Raw genomic sequence first — 17,354 nt, 5'->3', positions numbered from 1 at the left:
CACCTACTACATGTCTATGGCTTCTGCAAACAACAACAACAACAAAAAACCGCTTAGGTTTGTTGTAAACTCACACCGACTATTAGCCAACTCCATTCCCGCCAATGCGTAGACGTCCTTTCAGACCCGGGGTGGAAACGTCTGGTCCGCGAAATAATTTTATCCTACCCACCAAAGGCAACCGCAGATTTCAATAAATCTATAAGCTTTTTTCATATAACGTAAATGTATAAGTGAATAATAATAATCATGAAAATTTCGAGGACGAGCAAGGGATTGTCAATGACATGACACATACGAGTACATGACGGGATAGATTCGAATGCTCGTCGGCTGCCCACGGCTTATGTGGACCAGTTTTGGAGAATCATGCATGCGACCTTCAACCCAAGAACGGGGTAGACCCTTCCAGTTTGATGTTGGCTATTGATACACGTAACAAAAAAAAAACAAAAAACAAAAAAAATCCTCGTCATTTGCTGTGTACCTTAGCGTACAGTTCAGGCCTAAGATCGAGCGTTCAACATTATCCTTTCATGGCTTTCCAAAAGATAAAATAAAAAATTCGATTAGGATGGGTGGGAGTGTGTGTTAATATGCACTGAACCCCTTGGAGGGCAAAGAAATGGTAAAACAAAACAGAACATATGTGAAAGAGGGAAAAAGAGTGTGTTTATCCTTTGTTTACATGTGTTTATATGCTTTTACTTTACTACATATCCAGGCTGGAAAAGAAAAAAATGAGTAAGTGATAACAAAAATTAGTTTTTCTTTTTTTTTGCTAGCTGTCATAATGATAGGAACGTGTGAATATGTATGGATATATTTTTAATATCTCAATACCCCTTGGCCTGGAAGACAAGTCTCCACTGGACTCACAAAAAACTTTAAAAACAGGCTTCTTGTTCTCTTTTTCCCCCCCATCTCTGTGACAGGTAAAATACCATGCGACAAATAAAGCCAATCAAAATCTTTATTTATGTAAGATAGATTCTAGTAGAGCATCAAAAATAGAAAGATAATGTTCAGGTTTGAAACAGATCAGATGAATAAATCTTTTCAAATTAAAAATCATGAATAAACTATACTCTCTATATATATTATATACTATACAAAGCAGATGCATGCAACAGCAATCTACATACTGATTGTTATCACCATTATCATCAACCACCACAACAAAAATGATTAAAAAAAACCACACACAAACAAAAATTGAAATTTGTATTGCAAAAGAAAGATGGTTACAAAATCTTTCTCAATGTTATTTTCCGTTGTGCAACAGATTCACTTAGAATTCATTTAAAAAGCTGTATTATCAACAGTCTTATAAATATTACATCCTCTCCCCATCCCCCAAGCACACAAGCAGCACTTCCAGCATATTCTGATTTATAGCAGTGAATCTTATTGTAAGGTTTGGGAAATGACAACCTTAGATTGCACAGTAATCAAAAGATGCACAATTTACTACATCAGTTCACACCAAATGACAATAGAAATACATTTATGCACACTTACCATCGGTTGCTTTCTTAAACCATCCTCTGCTTCCTTCAGTGCTTTTTCATACTGCTTTAGTCCCATTAATGATTGCACTTTACGGTACTTTGCTTTTAGATTTTCAGGCTGCAGCTTTAATGCTTCAAAAGTAAAGAAAAAAACATTTTTACTTGTTATTTACTGGCATGTTCCCCAGCACCTTCAAGCACTCATCTTCTCTTTTCTCTTGTCTACTACTCTTTGTTGAGAAAGACTTGGCAGATCAAAAAATTTATTCTTCTGCATGCATCTAGACAGAGTTGGGTTGCTATTTTCATAAATGTGCATGTTGTTACAGTGCATTCATTAAATAGTTTTAGTGACTAAGTAGACAGGATATGATGTTTTCAGATACTCTGCAAACAAGATTGTTATAAAAGACCATTTGATAACACAAGCAATGCAGGTTTCGTAGATATAAATGTAATGGATAATATTGGTCAACCCATTACATAAAAAATCAAGTTTCTTCTATTATGTACACTTTAGTTGTGGCTATCCAGTCAAAGTACCTTACCTTCTTCAGAATTATGAAGAGCTTCTTCGAATTTGTTCTGGAGGAAAATAAAATTAGAATGTTATCTATTACTGTTTGTTTGCACATACATGCACACAGAAGTTTGAACTAATGTAACTAAGCTAAGTAATAATATTAATGCTGCTAATTGCATTTATATTACTTCAACATTAGTATTATATTAATTCATCGTTAATATGATCTGAATGAAGAAAAGAAACTGAAATGAAATGAAAATTATAAATAGCCTCCATCATTCACCACATGCACAGATATTCATGCATTAATACATTTAGTGAATTGGTTTACAGAAGATGATAACCAAGTTATCCTGTTGTACTACATGCTTTAAAGAATGGGACAAAAAAGAAACTAGTAATTTTAAAGCTTCAGGCTTACCAACTTCAGATAACATAGGGCTCCATTAGCATAAAGAGTTGTCAGAAAATCATTAGCAATTTCATGATAATATCGTTCTTCCAAAATGTCAGCAACAAAGAGTGCATTTCTATAGTGGTCGCTAGCCTGAGCAAACTTTCCATCTTTGAACAAGCTATTGCCTTCATCCTTGAGATCTTGAACTAAAACCAGAAGCACAGCCTGAAAATAAAGAAAAAAGTCAAAAAACATGTGAAAACACACATGCAGCTTTGAGTAAGAAAGCTATTGAACTCTGTGGTCTCATCATTATTAAAAATAGTCATAATCTTTGATTAAAATTAGAAGTAAGCCTTCCATCTAGAATTTATATTAAAAAACTGCTTGGATAAAAATGTGCACAGAAAAAAATTGTCTTGCTATAAAAGAGGGGTGGGGGGAGTTTGAATTGGTGTTTAATTCCAAGCCAGCAACTAAGGCTATATCACGGTAAGGCAACCAGCTCCGTAAACAGCTGCCACATGCAGAGAAAGATCAGGGTGCCTGAGACAAGAGCTGAACCCAGGATAGCCAACCCTGTATTGGTGACATGCACTAACTGTTGCGATAAGAGGCCAAGGAAAACTGAAAAAGATTTTGTTGATGTTCTTTTAAGGAGAGGTTTATTGTAAGGTCGGGGGGAGGGAGGGGAGAGCTGTTCTTGGAACTGCACATTTAGGTTACCATTATTTCAAGATGCCTAAAGAAACAGTTCTTTGTAGATTTTGGTACACAAAATGTAATATCAGTTTTTTTCTTACAGATAACCTACTCTTCTAGTCAGATACCCTTGTCTGTGTAAAAGCCATTGTAAATGAAACACTAACTATATCTTTTTAATAGGCATCCAAAATTATATTTCATTTAAGCAGCTCAAATTAACTTATAGTTATGCCATAGTCTCATACATAAGAGTTACATTCAGTTAAACAACTGTTCTAAATTAAATTTTAAGTAAAAGACACAAACCTTGTTTGTTTTTGGTTCTTTTTGGGCACTGCAAAAACAGGGAAAAATGAATGTTACACTCTAAATAAAAAAGATCATGATTATGATTTTATACCAGGTAAACTAAGAGAGAGAGTCTCAAACAAGTTGAGGTGGTTGGTTGTTTTGGAAGGAAAGTGCTTCCACCTAGAAGTGATTTTACACCATAAGGGGAGAGGGAGAGAAAAGGTAACTGGAAAATACCACTGACAGCCAGCCTTGCAATGTCTCTCACTGTGGTGACAAGGGAATGTAATCACTACACTACTGGGGACACTTTAAATCTGCTTTATATCTAAAAAAAAATCCATCTAACTAGGGAAGGATGAATACTAAAAAAGAGCTTTATTTTTAAGTTAACTGATAATTTCACAACAACATAAATTTAAAAAAAAAAAAATCATTATACCATAAGTCTCGTAAGAATGGCTGAATTCTGTCAATTCGCTGCTTTCGTACTTCTTCGGCTGCTAAATCCATATTGTCTAGATACAAAGGATGGAAACAAAAATGTGGATTAGATGAAATGACGTAAACAGAAGTTTGTGATTAAAATATAGAAGAAAATGTGTCTTGTCTGATTTGAGAAAAATTATTGGCAACAACTGAATGAAAATGCAATCCAGCTAGTGATTAAAAAAGTGAAAGAAAACTAGATGAGAGAATATATTTCTCTTTCGGCTGAAGTCTTTGTGCTTTCAGGTAATCAGCATGTTCTACTGAACATAAGGCTAATCATGGCATGTTACTTGTTTCACGCTATTTTAAAAATGAGACAACTTTTGAAGAGACAGAATTCTTTACTGTAGAGTTCATGAAACTAAAACAGTTCAGAAGTTAATTGCAGCTGCTTGTACTAGACAGTCAAACTATGCTTTTAAAATGGTTAACAAAGAAATAAAGGAATAGTAAATAAACTCTGATACACCCAATATAAGCATACTTGTATACAACAACAAAAAAAAAGGTAAAGATTTTTTTTCAAGTACATTACTCTGAAAAGCAATCATTAAAATGCAACTATACGATCTACAGATAATGAAGTATGAGGCAGGAAGAAATTCCTTAACAGTAATGATAGCATGCCATTAGTCTACAGAGTAAACACTCGATCTAGCCCAGAAAAATGTTTGAAAAACATTAGGGTTATGCTTGTTACATTTGGTTCAGAGTGTATTCATAACAATTTATTTTTACAAAAATGGCAGGATAATTGTATCGATGAACATATACCGGATCAGGGTATGTATTGTATATAAAGGCTGACTGGTAAAAGACGACTTTCGCGTATCTCAGACTAGTGCGATACTTTCAAATGAGATCGTATATTTTCCGCTTCATGTTTCGGTCTACTAGAATAAATGTTTACATCTTCAATACTGTGATGTAAAACGTACCTTTAAAGTTATCAAAGAGGTACACGACCAACTAAACAATGATGACTTGGAAACATGCTTTCATTTGGCCGCACATGGCTGTGTACAGCCACTGCACAAACACAAGGGTGATGCAAAAACTTAGATTGGCAACGCAGCGATAAACGCGTAAATAATCTCAGATGATGTCACAAACATTTTATTTCATAACAGAAGTTTTATTTCTTCGCAATTAAACTAATCAAAGATGTTCTCATTTGTCTTCTAGCTGGACATTTAATGAGTTATCGAGCGGCAGCGCAAAAATCAAAATATGTTGATAAAATTGGGCTTTGTCGACTTAAGACTGATGATAAACGTATACAGATGTTTAATTATTTAAAATATTTAACTACAGCGCTGTATTATGTTTATATACTAGGCACTATAGGGTGAAGTAAGATATTATATTGAACGATAGAACATGCTTTTGCAATAAGATGTAATTTTACGAAATAACGAGACGTGGGTTAACATGAAAGACAATTCTCGGGGATATCCGAAATTTCTGCAATAACAAACGCAGAGTTATCTATCCTGTTAGAAGAAGGGAGGGGATAGTCAAATTAGTGAGTATCCATCATTTACATCAACATTCTAATGTTTATGTTCGAATAGAAAATATTCCATTAGGTCACTTATGATGCATGCTATAGAAGACAGATTGAAACTTTATAATACAATAAGTTTCGCGTTAGTTTGTATATAAATATAAAGCAACTTCGGATTTCCGTTTCACCCTGTCTTAAGACTAGTATAGTAGCACACTACGCTGGTAAATAGAAAGCATGTCACTGGAATATTTGTCAGTCATGCAATTACCGAGAACGTTACTTTTCTTATTTGTATTCAGTCAATCATTATATATAATTAGCCTCATTCCATTTTATAATTTGAGTTTTAGTGGTATTCTGTTACAACTTATATATGTACATAGCACGTACAAGCATTAAACAAGTGCTTGTATAACATCTTAAACTGTTTTAGAAATAACACATGCCAAACAAACAAATAAAAAGCATGATAATCCACAAGCTGATAATAAATCATGTGTTCCTTGTGCATTGTCACTTGATGAAATAATTAAGTTATCTTGGAACTGGATTGCAGTAGTTTCCACCTTAATACTTTTCAAGCCATACAGATCAACAATTATAACAGAAGAACATATTTTAAAATAAAATTTGTTTTAAAATATCAGGAGCAGCAAGTTAATTTAAGAGGTGTGACCATGCAGGATTTAAAATAGTATTCATGTTGATTATAACTGGGATTTATGATACTAATTATGTTGAATAACTTTCAGAACTGGAACTTTATTAAGATTTTAAACTGAATGAAAATCAAACTATCATTTTGCTGAAGAGCTCTACATTCATCAGAATGTTCTGGTTAGATACTATCCATTTTTTTCTTCTTCTTTCAGAGGTGGAACATTAATGACATACATCTAAATGGCATCTCTGGCATCACTGAAGAGGTCAGAGTCTGAAGAGACATTGCTACAAGCAGCTCAGAAAGCTGAGAATAAGGCTGGAAATGTGCAGAAGTTTCCAATTAGCCGTTTACGGCCATCCATTCAGAAGTTTCAGACAGTGCTTGATATTGATCTTGACAGATTGTTAAAGCATATGCATAATATTGACAAGGTAAGGTGCTACTTGATCACTATTTTTCTTTCTGTCTCATATTTTTCTGTCCTTGATCTATATCTTCCTTCCCACACTTTATTACATGTTAATCTTATCCATACTCTCTGTCTGTATATGTATAGAGATATGGGCTTTGTGCACATATGTAGGAATTTAAACTACAAAGAATAGCAAAGTTTTCTGCAAATTTTCTCTGAAAATCAAAGAAAAGATAAATTAGTAAACATAGTAATTTCAGAATAATAATTGTATGTTTGTAAATGACTGTCAAAAGGATTTTGTATTTTCTGTTTTAATAAATTGTTTATATATATATGACCAGCTGACTGCTGCAGAGGACTGGGTGGGGTTGCATAAGGAACAGGTGAATGCTTCTCGTACTGTCCAACAAGTGCAAGCCAATTTAAGAGAACTTGAGAGAGCCCGTGCACAGGTGTATGATGATGACATTGGACAGTTTGATAGCCAGGTACAGGAAGTCAGAATCAAGTCTGTGGCAGCTGTAGAAAATTTCTTGAAAAAGTCTCAAGTGAAAGATCTGACTCCAGGTAATCAGTGTCATACAATCTGTTCATTTTAACCTCTTTTTTTCTTTCTGTCCTCTCCTTTAACACATACATACACATGCATGCACACACAAATTTGACTTGAACCTACAATATGTTGATCTTAGAGGAGGGGTAGACAAGCCCAACAAGCCCTAGCTGAAAACCTTCACCTCAGTGTTAACCTTTATTGCACTGCATATAAGTATTTATGAAGACAATTGCTTATAACTAAAGATTGTGAAGACGACATTAGGCGATGTTTGTTTTCATTATTACAGCTCTTAGACCAAGAAACCTATATATTTATGGAAAGGAGAAGGCTTGGACTTTTGCAGTAAAAATTATCTACTTGTGTGCTTCCCTGTCAAAGCCATGATCATGACTTATTGTGCTGCATGGGTAAAGCAGAAAAAGCTGTCTAAGATTTATTTTTGTGCATTGTAACATATGAAGAACTATCAGTGTAAGCCAAAATCTGAGAATACCTTTCTGCCCAAAAAACTCCCAAAGTTTTCCATTTTCACCTTTGCAAACAATCTTTTAAAGTATTAAGATCCATAGTTTGCATTTCCCTGCCAGTGCATTTAAGACATAGCCACACACACAGAACTTTAAAAAAAGAATACCTTACATCTCTTTTTCAGAAATACATAACATATTGGCTCTTGGCATGCATGCTTGTGTCGTCAGTTTCATCAGACAATCCATTTATCGTGCTTTAATAGCAAATATGAGTGTGAAACACTGTTCTCTAGCCTTGAAGGTATTAAACTTTACATATTTGAAACTGAGGATTGGGAAGATTCAAAACCCCACCTGCTTCTTAAGGCTTCTAAAACAACATGCTGATGATTTGAATCATTGTTCTGTTGAATGGGGTTATGGACACAGGCAGGCCCGTTCTTAGCCTTGTGCCCTCACACGTTTATTATAAAGTCACTTTTTTCCTCAGGGATATCTCGTTTTATCATTGACAGCAAGAGAAAAAGAAGCAGTTTAATAATAAAAAAAAAAAAACTTAGACAAACTAAGTTAACAGTTGTGCCATAACACATTACTAAGAACATTTAGTGTCCTTCACATCGTGAAATCAAAATAACATTACACGAAGCTCACTCTGTGTTGTAGGCGAAAAGCGAAAGAAGGAGACTGAAAGGAATGCAGAATAATGACCCCATCAGTGTATATGTCATGTCATTCCAGGAGGTGGTTGTCCGATTGTCCTCTCTTTAGTTGCAGTAGTCGGAGACTCGGATCAAAGTCAGTGGCATTAACTTTCCTTACCTCCTATAACATATCCACACCCGTCACCTTTCATGTGCAGTTAGACTAACGTAGTAGTTATTTCTTTCTTTTTTTTTTTTTTTTTGGTGGTGGAGAAACAGAAAGTTTCAGTAACTAGGAAATAAGCACTCAACCTCTCGCTTACAGGCTAAAGCCAGGGCGGGGCCCAATCCGTCAATTCACAGACTGGAATCAGTAACATTTATAATTCTTCACTCAGCGTTTTCAACTTGCCCCTCCCCCCCCCCTAGTGGCATATTAAATCTTTTGAGCAATAGCTCAATGCACGAACTTTCATGGTTTTGAAAAATCCTCGGTGTCATCTGTTGCCTTAGGCTGTTTTCTTCCAAAGCACTATATAAATCCTTTTTAAAGAAGAAGATGTGACATTTTTATGCTTAAATTTTCCTTGACCACACCTGCTTCTTAATCTAAAAGCATGGTCTTCTTTGCTGATGATTTTCTTTTAATGTCTTCATTTTTTCTGTTGAATGTGGGTTATGGACACAGGTATAATTAGATCAAAAGACTATATTGTATATCTGGAGATATTTATTATTTTAGTCATTCATAGCATTAAGCAAACCTATTCAGGATGAATGGTATGTCCAAACATAACAAACAAATAAAGTTTTCTTCCAATTTTATCAGTCAAGTTTTATTTTAAAGGGTTTAGAACTTTCACACAGATTTGCCTCAAGTGGAGACCAAGGAAACAAGTAGCAAGCTGGCTGTAGCAGATGGTTTTCCAGTGCTGCATACAAATCTTCAACTTCATGTTGTGCCAGAAAACACGCCAGCTGCAGCATCATGGGAGGAACTGCAGGAGGTGTGATGCCATGCCTGTTCTTGATGAGGATGATAATTTACTGTGGATAGCAGCAGTGATGCCAGTGGCAGTGACTGGCTTTTCACTAATAATATATATTTGCAATCACATGCACATTCTGAATTTTTTTATAATTTGTTTTAAAATATCAATATTTAGTCTTTTCTTAACTACCTTCTCACACCCATATCTTGTTAAATATTTAAAATACATTGTTATTTTCATTGGTCATAATCTATCAAGTGTTGATGTGCCTATACTTTTCTGCCTGTGTGTGTCCCTCTTGGTATCCTTCTGTCTTTTGTTCACTTTATTTCCTTACTGTTTGGTTGGTTTTCAACAGAGCATGGAAGAACTGAATGAGCTGGTGCACCAATTTGCTGACAATGTTCAAGGTAAAATAACCTTATGATGTGTTTTTTCTTTTTCGTCATGTTTATAAATTCTAAACCACGTTTGTATCTGAGCATAAACTTTACATTTTATATTTTACTGTGATGAGGTTAGATCCTGTGTTCCAAACCTTTTCTCGCCCAAGGGCCGCATTGACATGATATGAAATCTCGTAGGCCAAAACATGGCAGTTTTGCCAGAATCAGGAAATTATGTTGTGTCTGGTTAAAATGATCATGCTGGATATGTCCCGCGGGCCGTAGGTTGAGCACCCCTGGCTTAGATGCACTACACAATACTCATACACCTTTAGAAGTGCACCGAATAGAAAGCAAGATCCACCTGAAATTGTCTCCATGAAATAAGTTCCAGAAACATTAAAAAGTAAATAAAACTGCTTCTGAGGAAAGTGCATATCATTGCAACTAATTTTTTAACCAAAGTAGAAAGATGTCAATAGACTAATCTTCATTTTTTCTTCTATACTCTAGCTTTGTGTACTTCCATAGTCATGCAAATTGGTACTTTATTATCTTACAGTACTTTGACATCTGCCATATTCATCATTTGTTTATTATTTTCAGAAACAAGGTGAAGCTGTGGATAGAATAGAGGATAATATTGAGACAGCCCATGAGAATGTGAGAGCAGGAACTATCAGTCTGGGATCGGTTAGTGTCTTTTGAGTTAAATTTCATTTTCTTTTTATGGTACTTTTGTAAACATTTAATGAGCGTCATTCACTGTTTTGCTGGATCCATGCATGATTCACGTCTCCTAATATTAATATTATTATCAGCAAGTTTTGTATGACTTTTTTACTAAATGATAAAATATTTAAATTTCTTGAAACTAAAATTGATCTTGGTCAGGTTGCAAAGGTCTATCAAAATGGGTCGGTATAGTGCATCACTATTTATTTTAAATGTTGTGAGTGAACATTTTGGCCTCTCTGACAGCGGTCAATATGCAGAAATACACATGCATGTACATAAATGTACACGTCTCCACAATATTTTAATGAAGGCCTTTTTTTCTCTTTTTTCTTTTAGGCAGCTAAGTACAAAGCTGCCATTTTCCCTGTGGCAGGTGCCCTCATTGGTGGTGTGGTGGCAGGTCCAGTCGGTTTGATAGCAGGTGCCAAGATAGGACTGGCTGGAGCATTAGGAGGGGTTGCTGCAGGTCAGTGTCTTTACATCACACACATCTGTGTGTGTGTGTGCATGTGTGTGAGTTCAGTAAAGAATCTAAAAAGATTTCCATACTCAGAAGAAAAGTTTATCCATCAATGTGACTGTGGGCCTTCCCTCAAAGATGTTCTTCAAAACATAATCAGTGACCTGTCTAACTGAATATGTTTCACAGGATTTGCTGGAGGCTCAGTATTGAAGGCACGTCACAACAAAAGTGTTGCTATGGAGATGACTAACATGGAGGAAAGAGAAAAAGCAAACCATACTCTTCAGCGGTCAACATCCATATCAGAAGTGCCTGACAGGTCTTCTGCAGATGGACATGGTACACAGGGCTCCATGCTGAGTAGACTCGTTTTTGGAGAACATGGGAAATCAAAATCTTTAAGTGAAGACTGACAGTTGAGTGACTTGAGATGAGGTTTTGCATATCATGGCCTTCAGTATGGTTGTGTTTTTTAGTTGTGAATTTTTATTTTTAACTACCCTGATTTTTTTTTTTAAAGTTTGCACAAGCATCATAATGAGTTGGTGGTGTTTAGGAAGAATGATTTACTTATCACATCTACTAGTTATTTACCCTTTCCTTGATAAAGAAGTTGTAGTTGAAGTAATATGAGAAACATGGTTTTCTTCAGAAGAAACAAACAATTTGCATGAAGAATTATGGTAATTCTCAAAAAGAGCAAATAACAAGTTGCTCAGATGACAGCAGAAGGGTACATATGGTCACAGAACAACATACAGAGGGAAGAGATCTTGTAACCACAGGTACCAAAGAGGGGTTTGCATTATCCATTACATCTTTAGGATCAAATAAATTGTCTCCTTTACTGGATTCTTTGCAAAGCTTTTTCTCATATTTGTTATGATATAACTATAGAGTGGACCAGATGTAGCAGATTCAGATGTGGTTTAAAAAAAACAAAATGAAAACAAGTAGAGAAGTGTCTTTCACAATATACTGTATTTGCAAAGTAAGTGAACATCAATTTACTGATTTTAAAATCAACAAGCAATTTACTTTCAATGCATGGCAAACACGGGATCATTAGGTGAGAAAAAAACATGGCTGAAAGTGTCAAAAAGCAAACATCAATATGCACTGCATAATTCTATAGGCAGGTCACAAAAATCCAAGACAAAGCCAAAAATCAGTCAACTGGGGCCCTTGGGGTTGCAGACTATTTCAGGAAAATGCAGAGAAGCAAAGAAAGCCATTATTGCCCTAGAATTAGTTTAGTTACTTTATTCCTTATCAGTCCTTGAGGAACATAGGGTCGCAACAACACCTTGCCAGCAGACGGTTTTGGGCAGCACCCCTCACTTGGGCCCATGTGGTTCTGACGTCCTTTGCCTCACTCTCTACTGTTCCTTTCCAAGTCTGCTTTGGTCTCCCAACTCTCCCCTTCCCTTGAGGGTTCCAGTCAAGTGCCTGCCTGGCTATGGTGTCAGCTGGTTTGTGCAGGGTGCGTCCTGTCCTATCCAGCCCCATTTGCGCTTTTTGATGTCTTGGTTAGAGACATTCTGGTTGGTTCTTTTCCCTGGAATTATGTACTGTAAATTTTGATCTGTTGAGAGCATCTGTATATATAATCCTCAAATTGTTTTAAATTTCTGCATTTTGCTCAAAAAAGCCACACTGGTTTATAAGTTGCAAATATAGCAACTTGAAAGCTGCATCATAGGTATTTCGTCTCGTTTGATAAAGGTGTGTGCTTCAGCAACTGAGTTGAATGCTTCAGTTGCATATGGCTTTCATTTAAAAATGTGAACAGTCAACACTGTCACAATGTTAACAATTAACACTTTAACATGGAGCTCATTGAAAAATTGATCAGTATCGGAAAATCCACAAACAAGCAGCATCACTTGAGGGTTTAAAGCTGGGGAAAAAAAAGTTGCAGCTTATAGTCTGAAATTGACAGTAGTTTGCAAAGAATGCCTTTGAGTGTGCAAAAGAGAGTCCAAAAGAGAATGCATACATTATTGAGAAAATTAACATTGAGAATGTTTCATATTGTTGAAGATGAGAGAAACTGAAAGCTCTGTATAAGAGTATTTGGTTTTATAAGGGGTTTTATGTGGCTGTTTTCTTTTGGTGTTGGTGGTGGTGGTTGGGTGGGGAATGTCCAGTCCTTTCCAAACTGTTTATAACACAGAACATTCTTTTTACAATGTTGCCATCAAATGTTCCTGCAGAGCACTTGTGTACAATGTGTAATGTAGCAGTATGTACAACTGGCTGCAACTTACCTTTTTGTTAAGTTTGTTAACTAGACATTATTGCCATTTTTAAGGCTTTATTTATATTTTCCTGACTTCTATTGGTAAATGGGTTTTTTTGCCTACTTTAAACTAAATTTATTTTCCTTCATTGCTTTTGAGAGATGGCATTTACTTTCATTTCATGTATATATTGTAAAGGCTAGCCTGAGAGTAAAATTATTTCAGATCAGTATGTTTAATTCATTAAAAGATACTTATTCCGCAAATTTGAAAGAACAATTTTGTTTCAAGACAAAAAATTCAAAACAGCAAATGAGATCTCTGAACATCACAGTTCTCAGCTTGGAATTTTGGAGATATGTCAAGACTTAATATTTCTGGTAGGCCTGTTGATTGGTCAACATTTCATTAGCATGTATACAAAGTTACATGGTCTGTAGACATCAGCGATATCAGAACTTAAAATTTACCCCCGCTTTCTAAAAAAAAACCAAAAGTAGTAATTATTAAAATGCACTATGCATTTTGGTAATGAACAAATGATAGCGTTATTTTTCTGCTACATTTTGACTGGGGTTATTTTTTAATGAAAGATGTATTATTTTAAAAAGTTTATTACAGATGTATTGCGTTAAGAAATGATTGCATGGAGTATGGTCTTTTTAAAAGTACTTAAATAAAATCAATACAAGTTCATCTGCTGATGGTTCTGCTGATAATGAGAAGAAAGATTTTTTCCTAGGGCATTTAGGGTTGTGAAGCATATGTAGGAAAAGCACAATTCAAAAGTAACACAAGCAATGAGAATAGTACAGCTTATTAATGGTAGTCAACCAGAGAGATTTTTCTCTGGTGCCAATAGCACAACGTCTTGCAAAACCACTTGGATTAAATGGTAGTGCTTTATTGTTATTTATTTATTTTGTTAGCTTTAAGCGAATCATGTAAATATTATGGGTGCCATGAATTTCAGTAACGGGAAAAAAATGAAACATTAATTTCCTTTTCTGTGTAATTGTTCTTGTGCTATGTGGCAGTGACTCATTTTGGAGAGAAACTGCTTCCTAAATATGCATTTGTTTACATAGTTTTGGTATTTTAGACATACTATAAAGCTATACAATAACTTTTTGTCTTTCACACCCACTCACTGAAAAACGGTTAGATTGAAACAGCTGATAGATGTGTGTGGAAAGACTGCCTTTTCAAGAAAACACTGCAGCATTTATGAAGTTAAAGCCTATATATGGGTCTATTTGTGAAATAGACAATGAAATCGTAAACGCGAATGTGCTGTTTTCTTTGTCTCACATCTTTGGAAAAGGTACCTAAACAAATCCATTTTTATTGCTGGTATGCTGAATTATCTCAGCACATTTTATGTGAGAGAGTAAGTATATTTTTCTTTGAAAATGTGTTTACAGAAGAGGAAACTGATGGATGTGGATGCTACTATTTCATGGTGTAAAATGTTTATGTAGCCTGTGTTTGATGCAGATATCATTTAAAGTGAGTGAAATGGTTCATTTTTATTGCTCTTTCATTCTCTTTTGTCTTTGACCCCAGCTTTATCCCTGTTCTCAGTTATTGAAATTTAGCTGGGAGTCAGTGATTTCTTGTAAAAGATTCTTATTTAGTAACAATAACGCATGACTCAAAGAAAGTTCTGAAGACTATTGTCATGCTTGGATGATCTGCATGATCCTACACTACAAAGGTGTTTTGTTTTTGTTTTGCTTCCAGTGCTGATAAAAAAGAACTGTGCAAAACCATGGTGTTAGTCTCTGTGTGCATATAGATATACGATCTGAGGTCAAAAGAAAAGATTTTCATATTTCAGATGGCATTTGTGGCATTGATTAGTCAAGTAAATGTGCAATGAAAAGCTCGACAGTGCATAGGCCATGTAAACTTACAACGTGTACACCATGCATTGTATTGGCTATATTTTCATTGGTAAATCTAGCGGTTACTGACAGTTGAAATTTCTTGTTTGTTTTTTTTTTAAGCATAGTCACTTAATGTGTAATTATATCAAATAAACCATTGTCTACAAGTGGCTTTATTTTTTACCTGCTCTTCTTCACTCTCTCTCTTCTCTTTCTAATTTGGGTGTGGATCTTTTCCTGTTTTCTCCATTAAGTGGTTGTATATTGATGCTAATTTTTATGGCACTTTGAGTAACTATTTAAAAATACTGTGTATGAAACTTTTTAAAAATTCACCAAAATGCTTTTTGATGTGTTTGCTATAGCTCATAATCAGATTTTAGATTATAGAACCGTTCCATAATCATTAAAGTTGTTCACCTCAGTGTTCTTCAAGAAATCATTAAGTCATCCATTCATGCAGATCAAGTTTACATCTGCAGTTTAGCGAGGAATTCGTATTTAATCACATTCCGTGTTCTATTTGCCATTCATCACACGGCGAAGTTTACCTTTGTCATTTTCAAGACTTTTTCATCATTTATGCTGTCAAGTTCAGTGATTTGTTACTATACTGTGTTTACGCTTTGATCATTGCAGTTGTGATAATAAAAATGTTAACAGGTCGCAGTGTAGAGGGTCGTAAGGAATGGCGTATAGCTCACGTCGTACTGTGTAATCGAGGGTGATGCTGTATTTGCAGTTGTCGTGGCTTCGGTTGCCTCAGCGTTTTGCTGTGAAATTTGCTTTACCCATTTACCCAGTTTCATATTTCCGATGTTCTTGCAGTTTCAGACCCTTCACTTCCTCGTCCTTCCTCAGTACCAGATACGTTTCTGTCTCGTTCTATCCATTCTCTTTTATTTTTCTCTCTCCATTTAATTTCACTCTTTTCGTTCATAGTAATTTAATTTCTCTCCCTTGTCCAATCCATCTCTTTCCCTACCCCCAGTCATCTTTATTTCACTGATGACATGTACACATAAATGCAGACCTTTTGTATGCATCCAAGAGAAAAAAAAAGTATAAAGGCTTATCGTGTAGAAATATATTTGTTGCTGTGTTGTAGTTTGTAAAGAGCATTGACAGAGACAGGGAAATGGTTTTTCCCTAGTATTCTTAAGATGAATAACGATCGGAAAATCGACTGTGCTCTTCAAGGAAAGTGTCGAATCGCGAAGAGCAGAAACCAGAGGCAGCTTTACATGGGCGTGGTTACACTGCATCTTACTGCGAAAGACTCCTGCATATAATTTATGTTCTTATGGATTTGAATTTTTTAAAATAATAATTTCCGCCGTGTTTGATCAATGATACTGAAAATCGACTACTCCTCTCCGCTATAATAATAATAGTGATGATGACGCTGATATTGATTTATACAGCACTTTCCTCACCATGAAGGCGGGCTTAAAACTGTTTGCCAAAAAAACAAAACAAAACAAAAAAAAATCGTCGTCGGCATCATCATCAAAAACCAGTATTAGTTTGGGCACACGGTGGTCATTCTGGATTCGAGGAAGATAGAGTGATCACAAAGGTCAATGGAGCAAGAGGAATAAAATATACTTCTCATTTATATAAGAATATATACTTATGCCTGTTAGAACAACACCAATTCCTAAGTTGAAGACTGCAAGAAACGAAACATTCTCTGTGCTAAAGCCAGTCGTCCATCTGGAACAAATTTTATTTCAAGTCTGCCCAAAACTATTGTCTTGTTGCTCCTATAGGCTGAAGACAGGCTTTTCAAATAGGGATTTTTCCGATCCAAAACTCCATCAAATTTCTTTTCAGGTGATGAAGATTCCCACCCACCTGAAAATTCTCAGGCAAGACAGTGGGAATATTTTTAGGGCGAAAATCCAGAGTACAAAGGGGGCTATCGCACTACGGATATATATAGTAAAACCTAGATTTTGCTTCCCTTGAATTATCATTTTCCTCAGTATAACGTTCGTTTTTCCTGGTCCCTGCAATGTATATCGCATGTAATCTGACCTCCGATGTAGCGGTTTCCCTAAGAAAATGATAAAGTTCTATAGGATCCAGCATATGTTGTGTGTGTGTGGATGGCTGTCTCTTTTTTTTTTTTTTAATGTAAGAGTATGAACGTCGTTCACTGTCAGCATGAAGTTTGTCCCCAAAGCCGAGCATCCGATCACGCCACTATTCAACCTTTCATTTCCTCGTTTCGGTCAACTAAATAAGGCCAGGCTAGTTTTTTCTGACCTAAAGCAAGGTTCTGTTTTTGTTCTGATAAATACAATTGCTGACAGAATGCTGCTTTCGCTTATATATTCTGATACAGGATCCATTCTTATTTATTCATTATTTTCTATTTTCTTCTTCTTTCTTGGTAGACTATCGATCAGCACACCGAGAAACAGCGATGGGTGAGATTTTGTGTGAACTTTCAT

The 17,354-nt window shown here is 35.5% G+C and overlaps 2 protein-coding genes across 4 annotated transcripts in view; one reads left to right on the top strand and one right to left on the bottom strand.

Annotated features, from left to right (window-relative positions):
* LOC112571784 (helicase with zinc finger domain 2-like) overlaps positions 1-4,977 on the bottom strand; it is a 49,202-nt gene extending 44,225 nt beyond the window's left edge. For 2 of the 3 annotated variants that reach the window (XM_025251106.1, XM_025251192.1), the window contains exons 1-6: positions 4,861-4,977; positions 3,873-3,948; positions 3,446-3,473; positions 2,459-2,659; positions 2,060-2,096; positions 1,522-1,643 (exon numbers count right to left, since the gene is read on the bottom strand). In XM_025251106.1, coding sequence (XP_025106891.1) covers positions 1,522-1,643; positions 2,060-2,096; positions 2,459-2,659; positions 3,446-3,473; positions 3,873-3,943 — 459 coding nt within the window. In that variant the 5' untranslated portion in view covers positions 3,944-3,948; positions 4,861-4,977. Of the gene's footprint in view, positions 1-74; positions 167-1,521; positions 1,644-2,059; positions 2,097-2,458; positions 2,660-3,445; positions 3,474-3,872; positions 3,949-4,860 lie in introns of those variants that run through there. The other variant, XM_025251443.1, reaches the window with a different exon arrangement.
* A 365-nt stretch (positions 4,978-5,342) lies between these two features.
* On the top strand, positions 5,343-12,185 carry LOC112568124 (syntaxin-17-like). The gene is made up of 8 exons (XM_025245241.1): positions 5,343-5,447; positions 6,305-6,527; positions 6,853-7,078; positions 9,052-9,191; positions 9,535-9,586; positions 10,170-10,255; positions 10,637-10,766; positions 10,950-12,185. The coding sequence occupies exons 2-8, from the start codon at positions 6,333-6,335 to the stop codon at positions 11,174-11,176; spliced, it is 1,056 nt and encodes a 351-aa protein (XP_025101026.1). The 5' UTR covers positions 5,343-5,447; positions 6,305-6,332; the 3' UTR covers positions 11,177-12,185.
* The last annotated feature ends 5,169 nt before the right edge of the window (positions 12,186-17,354 follow it).

The sequence above is a fragment of the Pomacea canaliculata genome, linkage group LG1 (assembly GCF_003073045.1).
Source record: "Pomacea canaliculata isolate SZHN2017 linkage group LG1, ASM307304v1, whole genome shotgun sequence".
NCBI classification, from domain to species: domain Eukaryota; kingdom Metazoa; phylum Mollusca; class Gastropoda; order Architaenioglossa; family Ampullariidae; genus Pomacea; species Pomacea canaliculata.
This window is presented reverse-complemented; position numbering and strand designations above follow the sequence as displayed.